The 17,461-nt window shown below is 48.0% G+C and overlaps 1 protein-coding gene across 50 annotated transcripts in view; it reads right to left on the reverse strand.

The window, feature by feature from the left end:
* LOC122363183 (C-Jun-amino-terminal kinase-interacting protein 4-like) overlaps positions 1 to 17,461 on the reverse strand; it is a 66,445-nt gene that overhangs the window by 39,623 nt on the left and 9,361 nt on the right. For 7 of the 50 annotated variants that reach the window (XR_006253344.1, XM_043332472.1, XM_043332512.1 and 4 more), the window contains exons 4-16: positions 15,530 to 15,683; positions 14,354 to 14,396; positions 13,154 to 13,253; positions 11,421 to 11,506; positions 8,650 to 8,667; positions 8,396 to 8,453; positions 7,728 to 7,784; positions 6,274 to 6,415; positions 5,740 to 5,852; positions 4,144 to 4,221; positions 2,744 to 2,911; positions 2,310 to 2,433; positions 1,791 to 1,913 (exon numbers count right to left, since the gene is read on the reverse strand). Coding sequence is in view for 48 of the 50 variants with exons in the window: in XM_043332472.1 (XP_043188407.1) it covers positions 1,791 to 1,913; positions 2,310 to 2,433; positions 2,744 to 2,911; positions 4,144 to 4,221; positions 5,740 to 5,852; positions 6,274 to 6,415; positions 7,728 to 7,784; positions 8,396 to 8,453; positions 8,650 to 8,667; positions 11,421 to 11,506; positions 13,154 to 13,253; positions 14,354 to 14,396; positions 15,530 to 15,683 (1,264 nt within the window). In the remaining 2 variants the exon portion in view is untranslated. Of the gene's footprint in view, positions 1 to 1,790; positions 1,914 to 2,309; positions 2,434 to 2,743; positions 2,912 to 4,143; positions 4,222 to 5,739; positions 5,853 to 6,273; positions 6,416 to 7,727; positions 7,785 to 8,395; positions 8,454 to 8,649; positions 8,668 to 9,680; positions 9,741 to 10,739; positions 10,776 to 11,420; positions 11,507 to 13,153; positions 13,254 to 14,281; positions 14,397 to 15,523; positions 15,684 to 17,461 lie in introns of all 50 variants that reach the window. The other 43 variants (XR_006253343.1, XM_043332482.1, XM_043332436.1 and 40 more) reach the window with 14 other exon arrangements.

Here is a 17,461-nt window from a genome sequence, read left to right on the forward strand (position 1 = left end):
GCAACTTGTCCTTTGGAACTGCAGAAAGCGAAAGATCCACCTGTGGACTGACACTTTTCCACGGTGGAGGGGGCGCAGCCCAGGTACGACGGACGTTACGCAATGCTATGTCAGCATTTGAAAACAGTTCTTTCATGCGCACTCCGAACGAGGGTCGTAACCTTCCGTTACATCGGGTGGCATGCCGTGAAAAAACGTATGGGTACGTCGGGTGCATAGGAAATTGGCGCAGTTTCAGCGCGTACCGCATACCCAACATCTGACGGCGGAGTGAAAGTGGCGGTTCATGCGCCTCAGCAAGAATGCTGCTCCTGGGCGAGGTGCGGAATGCTCCGGTGGCTACTCGGAGTGCTGCATGATGGACTGTATCCAGGACCCTCTTGCTAGATTCACTCGCTGAATCGTAGACAAAAGAAGCGTAATCTAGCTTCGATCGTACAATAGATCGATATAGAAGAAGAAGGGTCCTGCGGTCCGCACCATAAGATGTGGACCGCAGGACCCTTATGGAAACCTGTCAGATTTGGTCCCTGTGCGCAGTGGTGTGCCCCAAGGCTCAGTGTTGGGCCCATTGCTCTTCTTGCTCTATGTCAATGACTTGCCAGATGCTGTCACTTCAAATGTGCGAATGTTCGCAGATGACACAAAGCTGTTCTCAGGCGTCTCTTCTGAACATGATGTGCGGACATTGCAGGCAGACCTGAACGCCCTCGTGGAATGGTCTAGAACTTGGCAGCTGCCATTTAACGAGAATAAGTGCAAAGTGCTTCATGTTGGTGCAGCCAAGGACCACCACTCATTTCAAATGGGGTCGGACAGACTGACAAACACGTCAGTCGAGAGAGACCTGGGTGTGCAGGTCGACTCAATCTTGAAGTTTCGACAGCAAGCGTCTACGGCGGTCTTCAAAGCGTCTCAAGTTCTTGCGGTCATCCGCCGGTCCTTCGCCTTTTTAGATGAATTTACCCTGCCTCTTCTGTTCAAATCTCTCGTGCGGCCTCACCTGGAGTTCAGCAGTCTTGTTTGGGGTCCGTTCAATAGAGCTGATCAGAAGGCAGTCGAAAGGGTTCAAAGAAGAGCCACCCGGTTAGTGGTGAGCATCCGCCACCTTCCATATCCTGAAAGGCTGAAGAGACTGAAGCTCCCGTCACTGTACTATCGGCGTAGACGCATGGATATGATTCACGCATACAAGATGCTGCACGGCCACGTTGATACTGATCCTTCAGAGCTTCTGGCAACGAATCCTGAAAGGCGAACTCGGGGTCACACACTTAAACTACGGAAGCCTCGTGCAACCTGCCGTGCCAGACTGAATTCATTTTCTGTGCGGTGTATTAACGATTGGAACGGGCTTCCAGCAGAAATTGTACATTCGCCCTCAGTCAACGTCTTTAAGAACAGGCTGGATGCACACTGGGAGTCGATCTGGTACTCCACTCCTGTAACAGACTGAGTACTAAGTGAAGTTATGGAAATCGGCGAGAACGGGCCCTACAGGACATCGTGCCTCTTGCCCCGATAACACGAAGAAGAAGAAGAAGAAGAAGATTCAATGATGATGATAAGGTAATATGAGAACTGGAATCAATAATAACTAGACACGCAGATACATTATGTAGATGCGATTTCTAGAAAACCCACATCAAGCAGCAATAAGCTATGAAACAAATATGTCGGCATAAAACCTGAACGTGTCGGCATAAAACAACAGTAATTTTTAACTAGCCTCATTCGCGCTATATTCATCTACTCCACACGTCATCACCAATCATATTCACCCCAGCTACCTTCATGCCCTGTTCCTTCTCCATCAGAGGTCGGCAGTAGACGGGCACGGGCACCGGCACGTGAGACGACTTCTGACTCTCGGTCTTGCCCTGAGGCGCCGCCGCGGCCGGCGCGCTGGGCACCTGGAAGCAAAGAGGTGAGTGCTGTTAGTGGGTTGATAGGATGCCGGTGGTTAGGTAGACAGGCTGGTAGGCGATGCTTGGGAGATCACACATTCGTCGAATCTGACATGGCTGGTAGCATACGTGACGTTAGTCAAATTAGTTGAACGGATTGGGTTGACGAAAATAGTCCTAAATTTACAGCCTGGAGGAGGCCATTTTGCAATTCAACGACTAGTGTTTATCTAAACAGGTTTCTCAGTATTTTATGTTCCTTACTAAAATGAAATAAACCCATTTTCTATCTACACAGTTTTAGAGAGTTATTTTAGAGAGTTATCGTTTCTCGATAACTCTCTATACCCACATCCACAAAACCCAGTCTCAGCTCTCCCTTCAGTCTCGCAATATCCTTACCTTCGCGGGCAGTGACCATCCGTAGGCCTGCATGCGTCCGTCGTCCTTTTTGACGTGGGCGCGCACCTGTTTGTATTGTTCACGCCGCTCGGTGGCACGCCTCTGCTGTAGCTTTTCCGACGAACTGCCCAGGAAAGATCGGAGCAGGTCAGGTCAGAGAAAATCACACAGCATCAGACTGTCTTACTCAACTGTTTCGAACAATCGAAGAAATGTCTACTTCCACATTTCCACGAACTTCCAAAGTTCATCCATGATTAGATCAGACCCATCCCAACCCCGGCGCGAATCCGGCGCGCAGGAATTACAATTAACCAACAGTTTCACCCAACCCTATATAAATTCCTGCCTTCTTAATTCCTCATTCTCCTGGCCCCTGCCCTATCCTATCTGCCTTCCTCCGACACTACACCAATGTATCCCCTCCATCTCACATATCCGTGTCGAGGAAGTCCAGCCCTCGTTTGCGCTCCTGCGCGCCGCGCCGCTTGGACGGCTCGGCCGGGCTGACGGAGTTGGACGGCGCGTCGTACAGGACGTTACCAGAGGGCAGAGCGCGACTGGACGGCCGAGAGTCGGTCGAACTGAACAGGTTACTGAAACTGCGGAGGGTAGAGAGATGGATGTTACGTGGGAGCTGAGCAGGAAGTGAGAGTTAACAGCGAAGTGGGAGTTAAAGGGAAGCGGGGTCGTCTTTGTACAATTTACCGACTTTACAGGTCCACGGTCCCTTTGATATTTTCAGCTCATTGTTAAGATGATGCTTTCAAAAAAGGCAAGATGTTGGTGGATACGCACTAATTAATATTGCAGCAATGCCGATACATCGTGTTCTGATATGTCATGCATCTTGAACGACATCCGACAACCTCCTTAAAGGTAGTGTGCCACCTTTGAAAGATTTCCCATTTTATTTTTCCTAGGATAAGAAGCTTCTGTTTTTACCTAATATCGCAAAAAAAAATCAAAAATGGGCCTGGAATAGTGCCTTTTTCGCCTAAAAGTTTTTCGGTTTTTAGATATGTATAACAACTGTAGTGGGCTCACCTGCAAACAGGCGTCGGGCAACAATCGCGAATGCGGCGCACTTGTGACAATAAGCAAAGGTCATTATAGTGTTACGACCATACGACGTACGGGAATGAGTTATCAGCTGTCTAATCGTAGACAACACAATGTCGAGCCTTAAACTGTAAGCCCGTATTGGTATTGTTTCTTTTATTTGGCTGTCGAACATTATTTATGGTTTGAAATATGATTTTATGTAAAATAATTGATATGAAAAAGCCGTCTTATAAGTTATGGCCCCATTTCACCACACGCAAGTGGCAGAAATGACAATGATCAGCTGACGCATTTTTCTTGGCCGAAGTCAGAGCGCGCGGCCCGACGCACCACGCGTATTTGGAAATTCCGACCTCGACGAGCATCAGAAGCCACCTAACAGGCGTGTTCGAAACCGCAGGAGATGATGATGAACGGGTTTATCGAAACTTGATTGGATGAGCATATCGGTAATAGCGATTTCAGTGTGTGCATTTATTGTTCATAGTGGTGTGAAATGTGGTTGGGGTACGACCGACAACCCGTCGGGGCGAATTTCGCACTGGGGTACTCAAAATTTGAAGAATTTAAGACGTTTCCATGAGTTTTGAAGGTATGTATAAGTTCTAAAAATCCGGTTCTCCTTATCTGGGCCATTAACTCCATACGGTCCAAGAAAGCTGGCACACTACCTTTAAACGAACATCAGACAAAAAGGAACACTCATGCAGGCGAAGATGGTCTCAGCCGCCAATTCCTCGGGTCCCTATCAATATGCTACTCAACTCACAATTTCCAGATGCCCTGTTTGCTCTTCTTGTCGATGCCCTGACCGTCGCTTCGACTGGCCCGGATCATTTCCGTCCACCTGACAGCAGACAGGTCAAGTTAGGTCAGCTGGTCAGGTCAGGTTAGGTCAGCTAGTCACGTCGGGTTAGGCACGTCAGGTCAGATTAAGTCAGATAAGGTCGTATCACGCCACGTAGTCACGTCAGTTCATGTCTGAACCTGCAGTCCGGAATACAACGTAGAGGTCTGTTTGGATTAAACTCAACAAACCCAAACAGGCCTGATCAACACCGTGATATGCATACAATGCAAGCACGATCTCTCTTATTGCGTCATGCATCGTTTGCAACAGTAGTCACATGACGGAACAAGTATCCTGGTAAGAACATACCCTTGTAGACATTTGTGGTACACAATAGACCAAACTACTGCTGTAATGTCAGCGACGCCTGGGTAGGACTCAGGTGCAGCCGCCGTCATGGGACGGGGCCGGCCGCTACCCCGGGCCGGCCACGTCACATGCTTTCGCCTCGGACCGCTTAAAACGTAGCGCTCGCCGTCTATCGGGGCGCTTCGTGGCTGGCAGCGTCCGAGGTAGGTGACTTCTCCTGTTATTTGGCTCGAGGGTTGAATTCCCTCACATCGGGTAATTCTTGTCCAAATTTTAGTTGCGCGACTATTCTTTAACTATTGCAGTCTGTTTTAATGTTTTGGGCCTGTGTTATTCTGAATAATAACGTCTTCTAAATCTTGTACATCTTTTACTACGGAGAGCCGGGAGTATGGAAGCATGGCTGCGGAGTCGGAGTCGGAGTCGGAGTCGGAGTCGGAGTCGGTCGGAGTCGACAGTTGTGACCGGAGTCGGAGTCGGAGTCGATTTTAGAAACCCGAGCCGGAGTCGGAGTCGGAGTCACCGAAAATCTGTCGACTCCGCAGCCCTGCTAGGTCTGCGGAGTCGGAGTCGGGAGTTGGAGTCGGTCGGAGTCGACAATTCTGCCCGGAGTCGGAGTCGGAGTCGGAGCTGGTTTTTGAAAGCCGGAGTCGGAGTCGGAGTCGGAGTTGCCGAAAATCCATCGACTCCGCAGCCCTGTATGGAAGTATTTGACGGAGACGCTAAATCTCGCACGGTTCACTGTTTATATTTGGCTTAACCGGAATTAGCTGTTAAAGAGCCTGAGAACTGACACCAGCCCGAGGGGACCGCTACCCACCGAGTGGTTCAAAAGGCGCAGCATCCCACTGGAACCAGAACCGATCGATTGTTGTGCACTGTACTGGGTGGCAGACGGTGCGGCACACACTGTTATTAGAGTTGCAGGCGTGTCCTAGACATGAGCCTCGTTGAGCAACGACGTAGTATGGTAGGAACCCACCTTTCGTGTTATTACACTGCATTATTCAAAAACATTGGAGAGAGATCCAGAATGGTAACCTAAATAACATTAACTCAAATACCTGATGCGTACAAATCAGACCTCACAGTCCTAACGGTCTCCACGAGGTACTGGGACTAGCACAACTCCTATCCAGCCAGGAGAGCATATAACATAAACTGAGCATCAGCGGACCCCACGTCCAGGGGGGCCCTGTCACGCACCTGACCGCCTCCTGCAGCTCCATGAAGCGTTCTTTGTACTGGTTTCGCTCCATGAGCACGCGGGCCATCTCGACACGGGTGAACCGCTTGCGCTGGGCCATCGGGATGTCGTCCTGGGGAACAAAGACGGGTTAACGGGTGAGAGATGGTAATACAGTGGTCTGATACCAAGTGAGAATCTTGGAACATGTTATGGATTGAGGCCTGGAGCGTAACGACTCCTCAACGTGATTGATTTGCATGCCATTGCTTCAGGATGAGAAATCAAAGTTCATTTTTGTTGATACTGTGAAAAAAATGTCGTAATAACTGGATCCTGAACATCAAAAATATCTCTTTTTTTTGTAGAAGAAATGCAACTTGGTGATATCACAATCAGTCAATCACACGTCAGTGTGAAGGGAGAAGAGACATCGGAGGATCGCCCGTATCAGTAATTCCATTGCGGCTACACGGGAACAAAGCCCAAATGGTCCCTCGCAAGGCGCGATAGATTAGAACCATCCTCCTGAGGACGATCCTGCGCTCTCGTACCTCCTCGGTGGTCTCCTTGCTGGTCTTCTCTGCGTCCTCCTTCATCTTCTTCAGCTCGTCCTCGAGCTCCTGGACGCGCAGCTGCAGCCGGGACCGCACCGTCTGCTGCGACTTGACCTCCTCGCGGAGAATCTCCTGCTCACTGGCGGAGCGAAGAGAGGGGAGGGACGGGGGAGGGGATGTTAGGGGTGCGAATATCAAACTAAGGGAGCGCCGCGTGGGGGGTTACTGATGCTCAACGGAGTCCCTAATTAAAGTTTAATATTAACATTTTCCGCATCAAAAGGCATACAAGAAAAAGAGAAAAATTCAGACGGCCAGACAGTCAAACAAAGGCCGTCCAATGATGTCAATTAATCATCAAACTTATGCAGGACTATTCCTTCCCCAGATATGCGTGTAAATCGTAAGAAGATAACAAAAAATATATTGAACAATGAATATGCACAAAGGCATGCTGACTTCAGTCAGTAACACGGTGAACTTTTTAACTGGTTTGTCCGGCAGCTCTTCATGACGCAATGACATCATGAAACTTATACACATTTGCATTGCTATCAGATCAGTCTCTTAAACACAAACGATAACTTATGACCGCGTTTGATCATTGTCTAACTGAATAATGCTGACGGTTGATTGCGCAACACGACCAATGATGTGTCGCTCTCCGATGATCACAGCCTGGACGACACTAGAGGACTTGGGGACTTGGGCCGACAGAGTCCCCAAGAGACATTGGAACGCCATACTCATTACACCTAGTTTGGCTGTGTGGCTTTTGTAACTGGTTTCCAACTGAATGAGAACATAGTCACGCATCTGGTTATTCGAAAACAACGCGCCGTTACGGACACGGCATGACCATTGTCATTACGAGATTCAAGCAGAACAGAAAATAACTATGCTCATTGAAGTTCAGTAAACAAACAAACGGCATGCCCGACATAAACAGGCAATGGGCGCTGGAATGTACGAGCATTGTTGACCACCGTCACTGATTGTCCAAAGTCGACCTTATAGGGATGGATTACATAACGTACAGACCAGTCACGATCTGTACATACGAGTCCTTCGTTACGTGAACTCACAGCGATATTGTCGACTGGCTGATCTATATGATATTGTCAATGCAATGCGGTGGACACACCGCTGGAATATGTCGACTATCGAGTGAGACGACGGGGGCCGGAAAATGTTGACCGTAATTTTCTCGGATAACGTCATAAAAATTCATTTCATGTGTTTCCGTATACGCTAACGTCGCTAACAGTAGAAACGGGGATCAGCTATTAACAATTATTGAGCACGCTCGACTGTAGACTTTTATGAACTGAGCATAAAACATCAAACAGGTCAGTTATCAATGAACATCACAACCCAACATTACAAGAAAGGCTGGGGCACGACACCGAACGAAGAAGAACGTTACATTACCCGCATGCTGACGGTCTTACCCGGTGAGTTCGTCCACTTTGGCAATTAGGTCGTCTTTGACAATGTTCAGGGCGTTCCTGGGGGCAGACAGTTCAGCGTTAGAGGACGCGGGGGTGGATGGAGGCCGGTCTACGGAGAAAGGGAGGGCACAGACAGGCAGCGGGCACCCAGTGCGAGCAACGAATACCGCGCGAGACGAAACGGACACACTGCTGTTTTTATACTAGTTTTGCTCAGCAAAAACGATCGGGTTTCCTGAAATATTTGGAAAGATTGGCAGGGAAACAGACAATCGAAAGGCCGTGAGTAATTCATGCATTTCAAAAAGAACTATGGAAGGGAGCATTGCGCTCTTCAGAAATTCCGCATGCATTTTGCATTCACCCAAGACGACACTCGCCCCTTAAACAAGGTTCAGCCTGTAGCAGGCAGATATTTCAAATAAGCTAAGAAAGGTGACGAATTTCATTGGACAAAAAAGTCACTGAAAATTGAAAATACCGAAAAGTGTTAAAATAAGATTAATCTAGTGACACCAAAAAGACTATCGGTGAAGGACACTATACGTTTCTCGCTTAAGTTGTAGCGTACAAGCTCCGACACAATTCAAAGGAGTTCGGTAAACGAGTTTCATCAAACCAGCAAAGTTTAAAAGAATCCCATTCCACGGTCACATTTCAGTACTCACTTGGTGGCAAGCAGCTCGTTATTTTCCATGATGAGATTTTCCACTTCCCGTCCCATTCCTGAAAGCAAAGCCGGACACTGCTCATTCACACTGCTGACAAAAGGATGGCGTTCCATATTTTGTTCGTTTTATTTGCTACCTACGCACTGCAACGATAAATTGGCAAATGCATTACAAAAATGTAAATTTAGCTCGGATGATAACAAATGCAAGTTGCGATTCGTGGCATGCATGGGAGTGGGGGGGGGTCTTACCGAAAAAGTTATCGCTGGCTGCAAAAAGACAAAAGACCATTATTAGAACATGGAACACAAATGGGTAAAAACAGTCACAAACAAATAGCAAGCAGCGGACACGGACATACGAATTACGAATGCATCAGCATGGTACGCATTGAATATCGCAACAAAAAGCAGGAGAGGGGATTGTAATCACACGTTGGAACAAGCGGCGAAAAACAGGGATGCTAACAAATTAACAAGGAACACAAAATGTTTACAAGTGGGATTACATCTAATTCTAAGCTACTTGTAAAACTACAGCTCAGTGAAAGATTACCAGCACGCTGTAAACATGTTTAAGGAATTACTCAGACGTTAGCCAGACGCTAACGACTCTCCTAACTTACAACGCTGCCAACAGGGAAGGACATTTAGTAGCTACTGTTGACATCGTAGCTAAGAAGCTGAGAAACACAATTAAAACAAGTGGGAACAAGGACGTTTGTTTTATGGTGAGACATGTCCGACCCAGGACTTTGAAGTGAGCAACGAATTTTGGCGATGATAAACAGGAAACTTTTCCACACTTGCCTTTCCCTGGCACTTTTTGCATTCAAACTCAGCCACTGCTAACAGTCCTTGGCATTGGGATGGCTAATGCAATACGACACGCTATGACTACGATGTACAATTAAGCTAGGACACGCTAAAGCAAATGTTCATCTACAAAGTTTACATTGAGGAGTGACAGCAGTGAGCAAGATCAGCTGGAAAATTAGGTGGAATGACTGGGAGATACAACACGATACTTCTTCAAACGCGTATGAGCGGAAAAGACAATTAACCCGACATAGACTGACAGGCCCCCCGACGAGCAGCCTTCCGTGACAAAATTGATTATAAACAGTCCAGTACAACAGACTGGGAGGTGGGTACGACGGACGATCGATCTCATTCACAAACGAAGCCAAGCTCCTCCTGATGCCCCACTGAGCGTGCTCGCGATCGGGTGCAGTAAGCGCACGTGGGGTCGCGCCTATCGCGCAGTGCCCCTGACTCCCTACCATGCTTCTGTGTCGCCGTCGCCGACCGCCGGCCCGGGCCCTCGTCCTCGTCATCTGACTCTGGCAGCAGCGGCGGCGACACGTGCCCAGGTCAAGGTCAAGGTCATGGTCATGCGGCAGGGGCCCAGAGGGTGCAACAGAGACAGCGAGAGTGGCAGGGCGGAGATAGAAAAATAGCGGGTGCTGATAGTTACAGCTCCAAACCAAGAGGTAACTCTGCTCGGTGGCACGACACCAGGCGTCTACCAGCGAAATTTGCCAGGTGAAAGCAAAAACGGTTTGGGTGCACAACGCTTTTTAAACACGCAGTTTTCTAAGTTCAATGGAGAATTGACAATGAGATCACATCAAACTTTTTGTTGATGTACAAAATTCACCGCCCAAGGTCCGCTGACATAGAAACATAATGCCTACTATACCGCTGGTAGCCGCTAGTATCGTTCCCTTGAGCAGTGTTTAGGAGAGATTGTTCGTCGGCGAGGGGTTTGTGGCCATCAAACAACGATTGAGCGCGCGCGACTGGGCAGACAGAACAATAGCTTTGACATGCCCATTGCTACGGCATTACTGTACAAAGCAGCAGCTGGCAAAGTAAATATAGCAAACAAATCGTGACGCAAATAAAATTAAAAATATATCATAGCTATTAGAACATTCCAAATATGATTTAGCAAAAAAGCGCTAATAAAAGTGGCTATATTGAAGTAACAGACCGTTCTGTTTTCCTGGATTTGCCGCAAACGTAAGTGTTAAATGGAATGAGTTAATATACTAACTAGCAGTAGTTAGTTTGACGGAAAAGAACATGTTATCTATGCTGGTTTTCGAAAGTCATGGGTCGAAATAAAAGTTAATATGTTTCATTGCCAATCACAGTGTCTGAAGCACCGTGTGTGTGTTAAAGCTAACACTGACGTCACGGCCAACCAGCATGGAGAGAACATGCAGCGCTAAACTCACGTGACCAACGCGCAGAGCCAGCCACTGGCCTACGCGTTGATCACGTGACCACACCAAACTAGGGTTATGTGCGGCTACTGAGGACCAGCCACCACCAACCTGAGGAGGCAAACTCGCCCGGGTGCACCCAGCCTCCTGGTAGCCGCGGGAACCGACACAAGCGGTCAATTTTAGAGAAAGACGCGACACAGCGGCGTCGGCGTCTTAACGGTTATTGTCCCACCAACCGATAATCAGTTAACGTGACACACATTCGAGTTAAAATTACACCACACCAGCCCGAGGTTACATACACACCGGGATTTATTGGGAGGCGAGGCATGCGGAAGAAGGGTTTACCTCTTCCCAGCCCAGCATCTATTTCGATGAAATTGAGCTATGCCATCCGTAACATGCTGTTTTCCCAAACATAAAACAATTTCATCGTCACCGGGTCCAGGAGATAACCCGCCGAAAATAAGTGCGGGAAGCCAGCTCTGTTAAATTCAACATACGCTATGCCGTATCCCAAGTAAGCCCAAATTTCGAAAGCGTGTTACGGGAAACGTAAGTGACGTTCTTATGGACTGGTTAGAAATTTCGTCCCTCATGTTATCATCGGTGCAGTCACTGTGTAAGTATAAGCCACCAGCTCCCTAGCGTTATTGTACATCCCACACGTCGGGCACACCAGTAGTACCGCCCCCGCTCCCAGCTTCTATGCTTGACGTCCCATGAGGACCGTACTCCTATCCACACCCTGCCCTTCTGCATTAGGATCCTGTGCTGTAGAGGACCTACCGGTGACGTCTCCTCCGTCGTCTGGTTCCAGCGTGGCGTCCTGGAAACTCAGCTCCTGGTACAGGTTGTTGGCAGACCGATGTTCACTGGTGGACGTAGAACAAAAAGTCAGACATGGAAGGGATTAGGAAGGTGATCTGACTAACGCTTAGGTCGCTACTGGGCGGTTTACAATGGGATATCTGACAATGCGGGACTGGTGGATTGGGGCAAAAGCGTCATTGACGATAGAAAGGTCAAGATAGAAATATAAATACGAGGGGCGTTCAAGAAGTTCTCGGCCCAACCATGAAGGAGTTGGAATTTCGGCCTGCGACGCGGTGTGTTCAATGATGTGTTATTGGGATGTTCACTTGCGTAGCCATTAACCAATCTGCCCTGTGATTGGTTCAGGCTGCTAATTAATCGTAACATAGTTTGCTATTCCCGGTCAGAATGGGTGACGCCCAGAATAGAACAGTGATTTGGTTCATGTATTGCAGAAAAATGCATCAAACGTTATTCACGAAAAGCTAGTGCCAACACATGTTGAGGTTTGTCTTTCTTACAGTAGCGTCAAAAAGTGGGCATCTCTGTTCAATTTTGGTCAACAGATCATTAATGGTCATCCCCGCAGTGGCCAGCCATCAACAGCATTGACTCAAGAAAATATGAAAAATAAGCACTTCTTTGTGAAAAATGACAAATGTTCTGGTCTGAAACAACGCAGCAAAAGCGGAGTTGTCTATCAGGTTCCTCAAAGCCATTCTTCGACAGCGTATTAATATGTTTAAGATCTCTGCAAGATGCATCCCCCGTTTGCTGACTCCAGAGAAAAAGGCAAACTCGAAAGGAGGCGTAACGCTAAAATTTTGGCCCCTATTTCGAAGATCCAAAAGAGTTCATTGAACTACTTGTTACCGTGGAGGAATTGTGGGTGTCACACATTGACCCTCAGGGCGTGACCGAGTTGCACAAGTGGAAGCACACTGAGTAAAGGCCACCAAATAAGTGCGACGTGTTAAGTCAGACGGCAAGGTGACAGTGGTTGCATTTTTGGATGATGGCGGGGCTCTGCTCGTCAACTTTCTAAAACAGGGGCGCACAATTAATGATGAATGCTACACCTCTCTTCGATAACAGTAGCGAGCAGCAGATATCAAGGAGAGACTAGGGAAGCTGACTAAAAGTGTGCGCCTCATCCAGGACCACGCACCAGCACACATGAGCAGGGTGACGATCAGCGAAGCAGTGAGCTGTGGCTTCGAGTTGTTGTCACAGCCACTTTTTTCTTCGTACCTTGCACCCTCAGGTTGCCACCTCTTCCCCAACATAAGGAAATTGCTTAGCAGTGGCAACTTCGCTGACAGCAAGGAGACAAAAGCAGCCGTCTTGGACGTGCCAGATGCGTCCAAAACCCACTTGGCTATGGAGACCCAGGGGCCTCTCGCGAAGCGCTGCGCGAAATATTTTTGTCTTAACGCTGGTTATTTGACTAAATGAACATTTTTGGTTTAATAAGTCGACGTCGTATCTCTGCTCCTTCATGGTCGGGCCGAGAACTTTTTGAACGCCCCTCGTAACATTGGGACAACTGCGGCATGACTTGATTTCAGTCATTTCTAAGCCAAAGTGGTACTATGCTTTAGATGCATTGCTGTTCGTTTGGCAGAATCCAGTGAATGCAACAATGGATTACGCGCTACCCGTACATATTCTGGTGCTGTTAGCTCACGCCCGAGCGAAGGCATTACCTGCGTTTGGTAGTGTTGGAGAGGGCCGGCGCCTTGAAGTCTGAAGGCATGTCCTCGTGGTCCGGCGTGACGTCATCCATCGACATCTCCCGGTCCCAGGCTGAAATAATATGTAAAACGATTAATGATTATACATGATAATAGTGGTAGCCGACCGTGGATGCCTTAGGTCGACCGTGGTCGAATATTACTGACGTGGGCCGTTTGATTTAGGGGTCTCGCCGACACACAAGCAGTCGGTAATTTGCGAATTGTCAACTGGAAGCTGACGATTTTCAGTGCATGCGCGAAGAGCGAGCTCCTAAGAACAATCCAAAAGAAGAAATAAGAACGATCCAGGGGTCAGCCAGAGGCTACAGTTCTGGCACTTCTACGACACAAGCTCAAGGAAGTTTTACGTCATTTTATCTTTCGTATGTTTATATGCGCATGTCAAAAAGAAAAAGATCAAAAGAAGACACGACATCGAGCATTTGATGAGCAATTTCGATAAAAAAGGTTTATGGATAAAAATACGTTTTTATTGTAAAACCAACAGACAAAAAAAAAACGGACAGGCTCAATTATATAAATATTCAATGCTTTGTGGATAGTGAGTGTACCTAGACTACCAACTGCCTTCATTTTGAAAGCATATAAAAAGGGGATCCAGCGGTGACCGTAAAAAAATGGCCAAACCAAAGATATGAGTGCATTTCTTTTATCAGTATCGCAAGAGAATAAGACTACCACATAGCATGCTTCCCAAAAGGTATCACATTCATCACCGCATTCATATTCTTCCCCAAAGCACACATAGAGTGAGATAGAGGGCAAGTTCTAACTAGATCAAAGATCAGAAAGAGATGGCTGATAGTCGAAAGTGTTGACTAAAAATCGAATCAGGAAGAAGAAACAAATGGGTCTCAACTCTCAAGCAGATCTACCATAAGAACGAAAAGGCTCTCAACCATGTCAAAACTTCGAAAGTGAGTTAAGCCAGAGTAAGTACTGAGGAGAAGGCAAGAGAAAAAGACTACCACATCTCATGCCACACACAGTGGTGCATCAGAGACAGCCGAGTTCCCCATTCGGCCGCTCCGAGAGTCCGCAGACCGGCAGTGCGCGGCTGTGTGCCCATCACCGTACCGTTGGCGCTTGGCGTGTTAGTGGCGCTCGGCGCGGCGTCATGCGTTCCCATGGTTACGTCGGTGGTCTGACCTTTGTCGGCCGTGTGGTGACGCTCCATCGCCGTCTCCGCATCCTGCGTAACGGGGAGGGGGGGGGGGTGAAGGGGTGAACATTTTGGCAGAAGACTGGTGTGAGAGATGGCGGGCGCCTCAGTGTATCACAAATGTGACTTAGCCGAACAGGCGTGAATGCTGAAAGGGATAGAGTTTATGATATCATTAAGTTGGCAACAATTACGCAAATCATTAAATGACCTGCGTATGATGAATGATAGTCAATAAAACAAGAGCAATATCATTTAAAATAATGACATAAGAACAATGTAAGGGCTGTCTAATGCTTTCATAAAAGGCAAGACAACCATGCACGAAACTAGACAACTTCACGATCACATAGATTACCGCTAGTTCTACATAGGTGCATCCGAAACATATTTAACAAAAATAACAGAGCTCAGCAATGACACCGAAGAATATAGCCATGATACGGCATTCAGTATGCAAATCGAGGCTCAGTCGCCAAAAAAGCACTAGCGTCCATTCCATACAGCGTACTTTTTAACGTTTCATCTATGACCAGAAATACGGCAAGTACGGCAAGTGAATATCAGTGTTCATTGTTCGGCTCCACGCAAAAGAGAGTGGATATGTATTCTGTCTCAAAATGAACATGAATGGCTTGTTAACCAACTTAGAACAAAGTGATATCTAGCTTCACTTTGAGCCTCAGCTAACAATAACTGTTGCTTAATCACGAACCCTCCACCTCGTTCCTCTCACCAACAGCGAACGAAGTCCATAACCATTTCCCAAATTCATCCCAAATACCCAACAACTCTTCCACCCCATGCGCTCCGTTCATGCTGCCTGACCTCTGAACGCCAAGAACATCAGATTTGTCGAATAAAAAACATCACAAACTACCCAAAACTTCCTTGCTGAAGCTCAGAATAAAATATATTAAACTCAAGCCCAATTCTCTCCCAGGTTCCTTCTCCAACCATCTTTTGAACAGCCCTTCACCGCCACAGGTTCGAGGAGACTTCCCATTCCTCCCTCTCCCCACCATACCTGTCCAACCATACACACAGAATAGCAGAGCGGCAGAATCAATCGCCTCCATTCTTAGGGTGCCGCAGGCTACGCTTCGTGCCGTGGCGTATCACATCCAGCAGGCTTAAATCGAACGGGATGTACTTACATTTACCTGGATCTCAGCCTGGAGGCTGTTGGGGCCGTGCGGCTGGTGCTCACTGTCGCCGCTAGGGGCGCTAGTGTCGGCGGTCGCTGAAGTACCGGAGGCAGACGCGGCTGGACGGGGCTCGCTGCCCTGCAGTTGGAACGACAGAGGCCCCGCAGATCTGGGGGCACAGATGAGGGTTAGTCAAGGGATGGGCATAACAGTGTGCTTAGTGACACGATCGTAGAGGAAGCAAATCAAGCAGGCAATGGGGAGATATTTGGGCTGGAATAGGTCATACAGATGAGGGGAAAAGGCTGGTCAAGGAAAGACCCGTCCCGTCGTTTCCATCCTCAGGACATTCAAATCCTTCTCCACCATATCTCAACCCCCTGTTCCTGGCTGGACGGGCAACTTTATTCCATGCCGCAGGAGCACGCCCGTAGCCGGGTGCGGTGAGTGCTCGGGGGGCTGGTTGGCCTGTCCTCTGGACGGACTCAGCCCCGGCGACTCACCATGATGTTAACCCAGACCAATGTCTCCCCCCAAGTTCTCTAATCTTTCCCGCCGTGAAATGGTCTCGTCATGCCGAAAGGGCCTAACCCAATAAAACAAACAAACTAGTCAAAGAGAGGAGGTGACCAAGGGAAAACAGCTGAATCTAAATAAATAAATATCAATTATCAATACTGCAGCCCGTCAGGTAGAAATCGGTGATGTGCTGCTCTGTTTTTGGGTCTAGATAGGTGGAAGGGTCGTTGGGTGGATTATCGAAACATCGATCAATATACAGGGTAGCCATTAGCGAACTGCCTTTAGAGGAGACCGCACATGAGGCGGCTTTTGACCCTGACACACTGTTTCAGTGGTAAGTCATCCCTAATACGGGAGTGCAGGCTTCTTCCGATCGAAAATCGACCCGGAGCTACTGCATTGCAGTGAACAGGATCCAATCACAGATGACTTTTCTCAAAAGAAAATGGGATAGATGGGATGTCGTAAATTATTGGATAAGGCGATATATTGAAATACGACGCATGTATAGTTCAAGACTCCTTCGGAGGTGATGAAATAAATAGGAAAATTAGGGAATAAACTGTAACCCCAAAATGAAACGCAGCTGCACAGGGCCGCTATCGATAAACATCGGTAACGTTATCCAGTTAAAATAATCACTCGAGCGACGACGGGGGCAGGACGGACGGTAAAAAATCGGCGCACACATAAACAAACGACATTCAATAGATAGGACGACCCACACGAGTCTCCGCATTGGACCAGACCGACAAATAGATGCCTCACTCGATGAACCATGCTTCATTGTACACAAAACGGCATTTCTGTTCATGCTTGGCTATTTCAATTGCACTCTCTTATTCATTTTAAAGTAGGCACGCTTTTCTTCATTTTCGCGTTTGGCTAGAGTTGTCCAACGTCTATGTATAATATAAAAAAGAACAACAGGGACGGTGCTGGGATTGTAATTCGAAAGAAGAAAAACCAGGACGGTGCTGAAACAATGTAACATCAACAATGGACCCACCATCTGACCACCACTTCGTGCACCAGCTTAACCGAATACGAAACGATGAGAGGCGCATCGTCGCATCTGACCTGGATGCTGGCGGCCCCGCGCGCGTGGGACGCGTCCCAATCCGTAACGGCACTCAGCAAATTGAACCGTAATCCAGTTATCCTGTTGTGAAAGGACGACGACCGACCAGGATGCGGGGATAGACCATCAATATAAGGCGACAGTTCAACGGCACAAAACAAAGTACAAAGCAGATAGAGATTATCGTTCAAAGCTCGTAGCCTGATAATTCTGTCGGTTCACGCCGCTTAGGTTACAGCGTGCCATAACCGATAGCGGAGCCAGCCAGAGTCCACCTCTGATCTGTGGCGGTGCGCTCTCGTGCCCCCCCCCCCCCGCCCGACCCAGGTGTCACGTGTCATTCC

Source organism: Amphibalanus amphitrite, unplaced genomic scaffold (assembly GCF_019059575.1).
Source record: "Amphibalanus amphitrite isolate SeventyFive unplaced genomic scaffold, NRLGWU_Aamphi_draft 000026F_arrow, whole genome shotgun sequence".
Taxonomy (NCBI): Eukaryota; Metazoa; Arthropoda; class Thecostraca; order Balanomorpha; family Balanidae; genus Amphibalanus; species Amphibalanus amphitrite.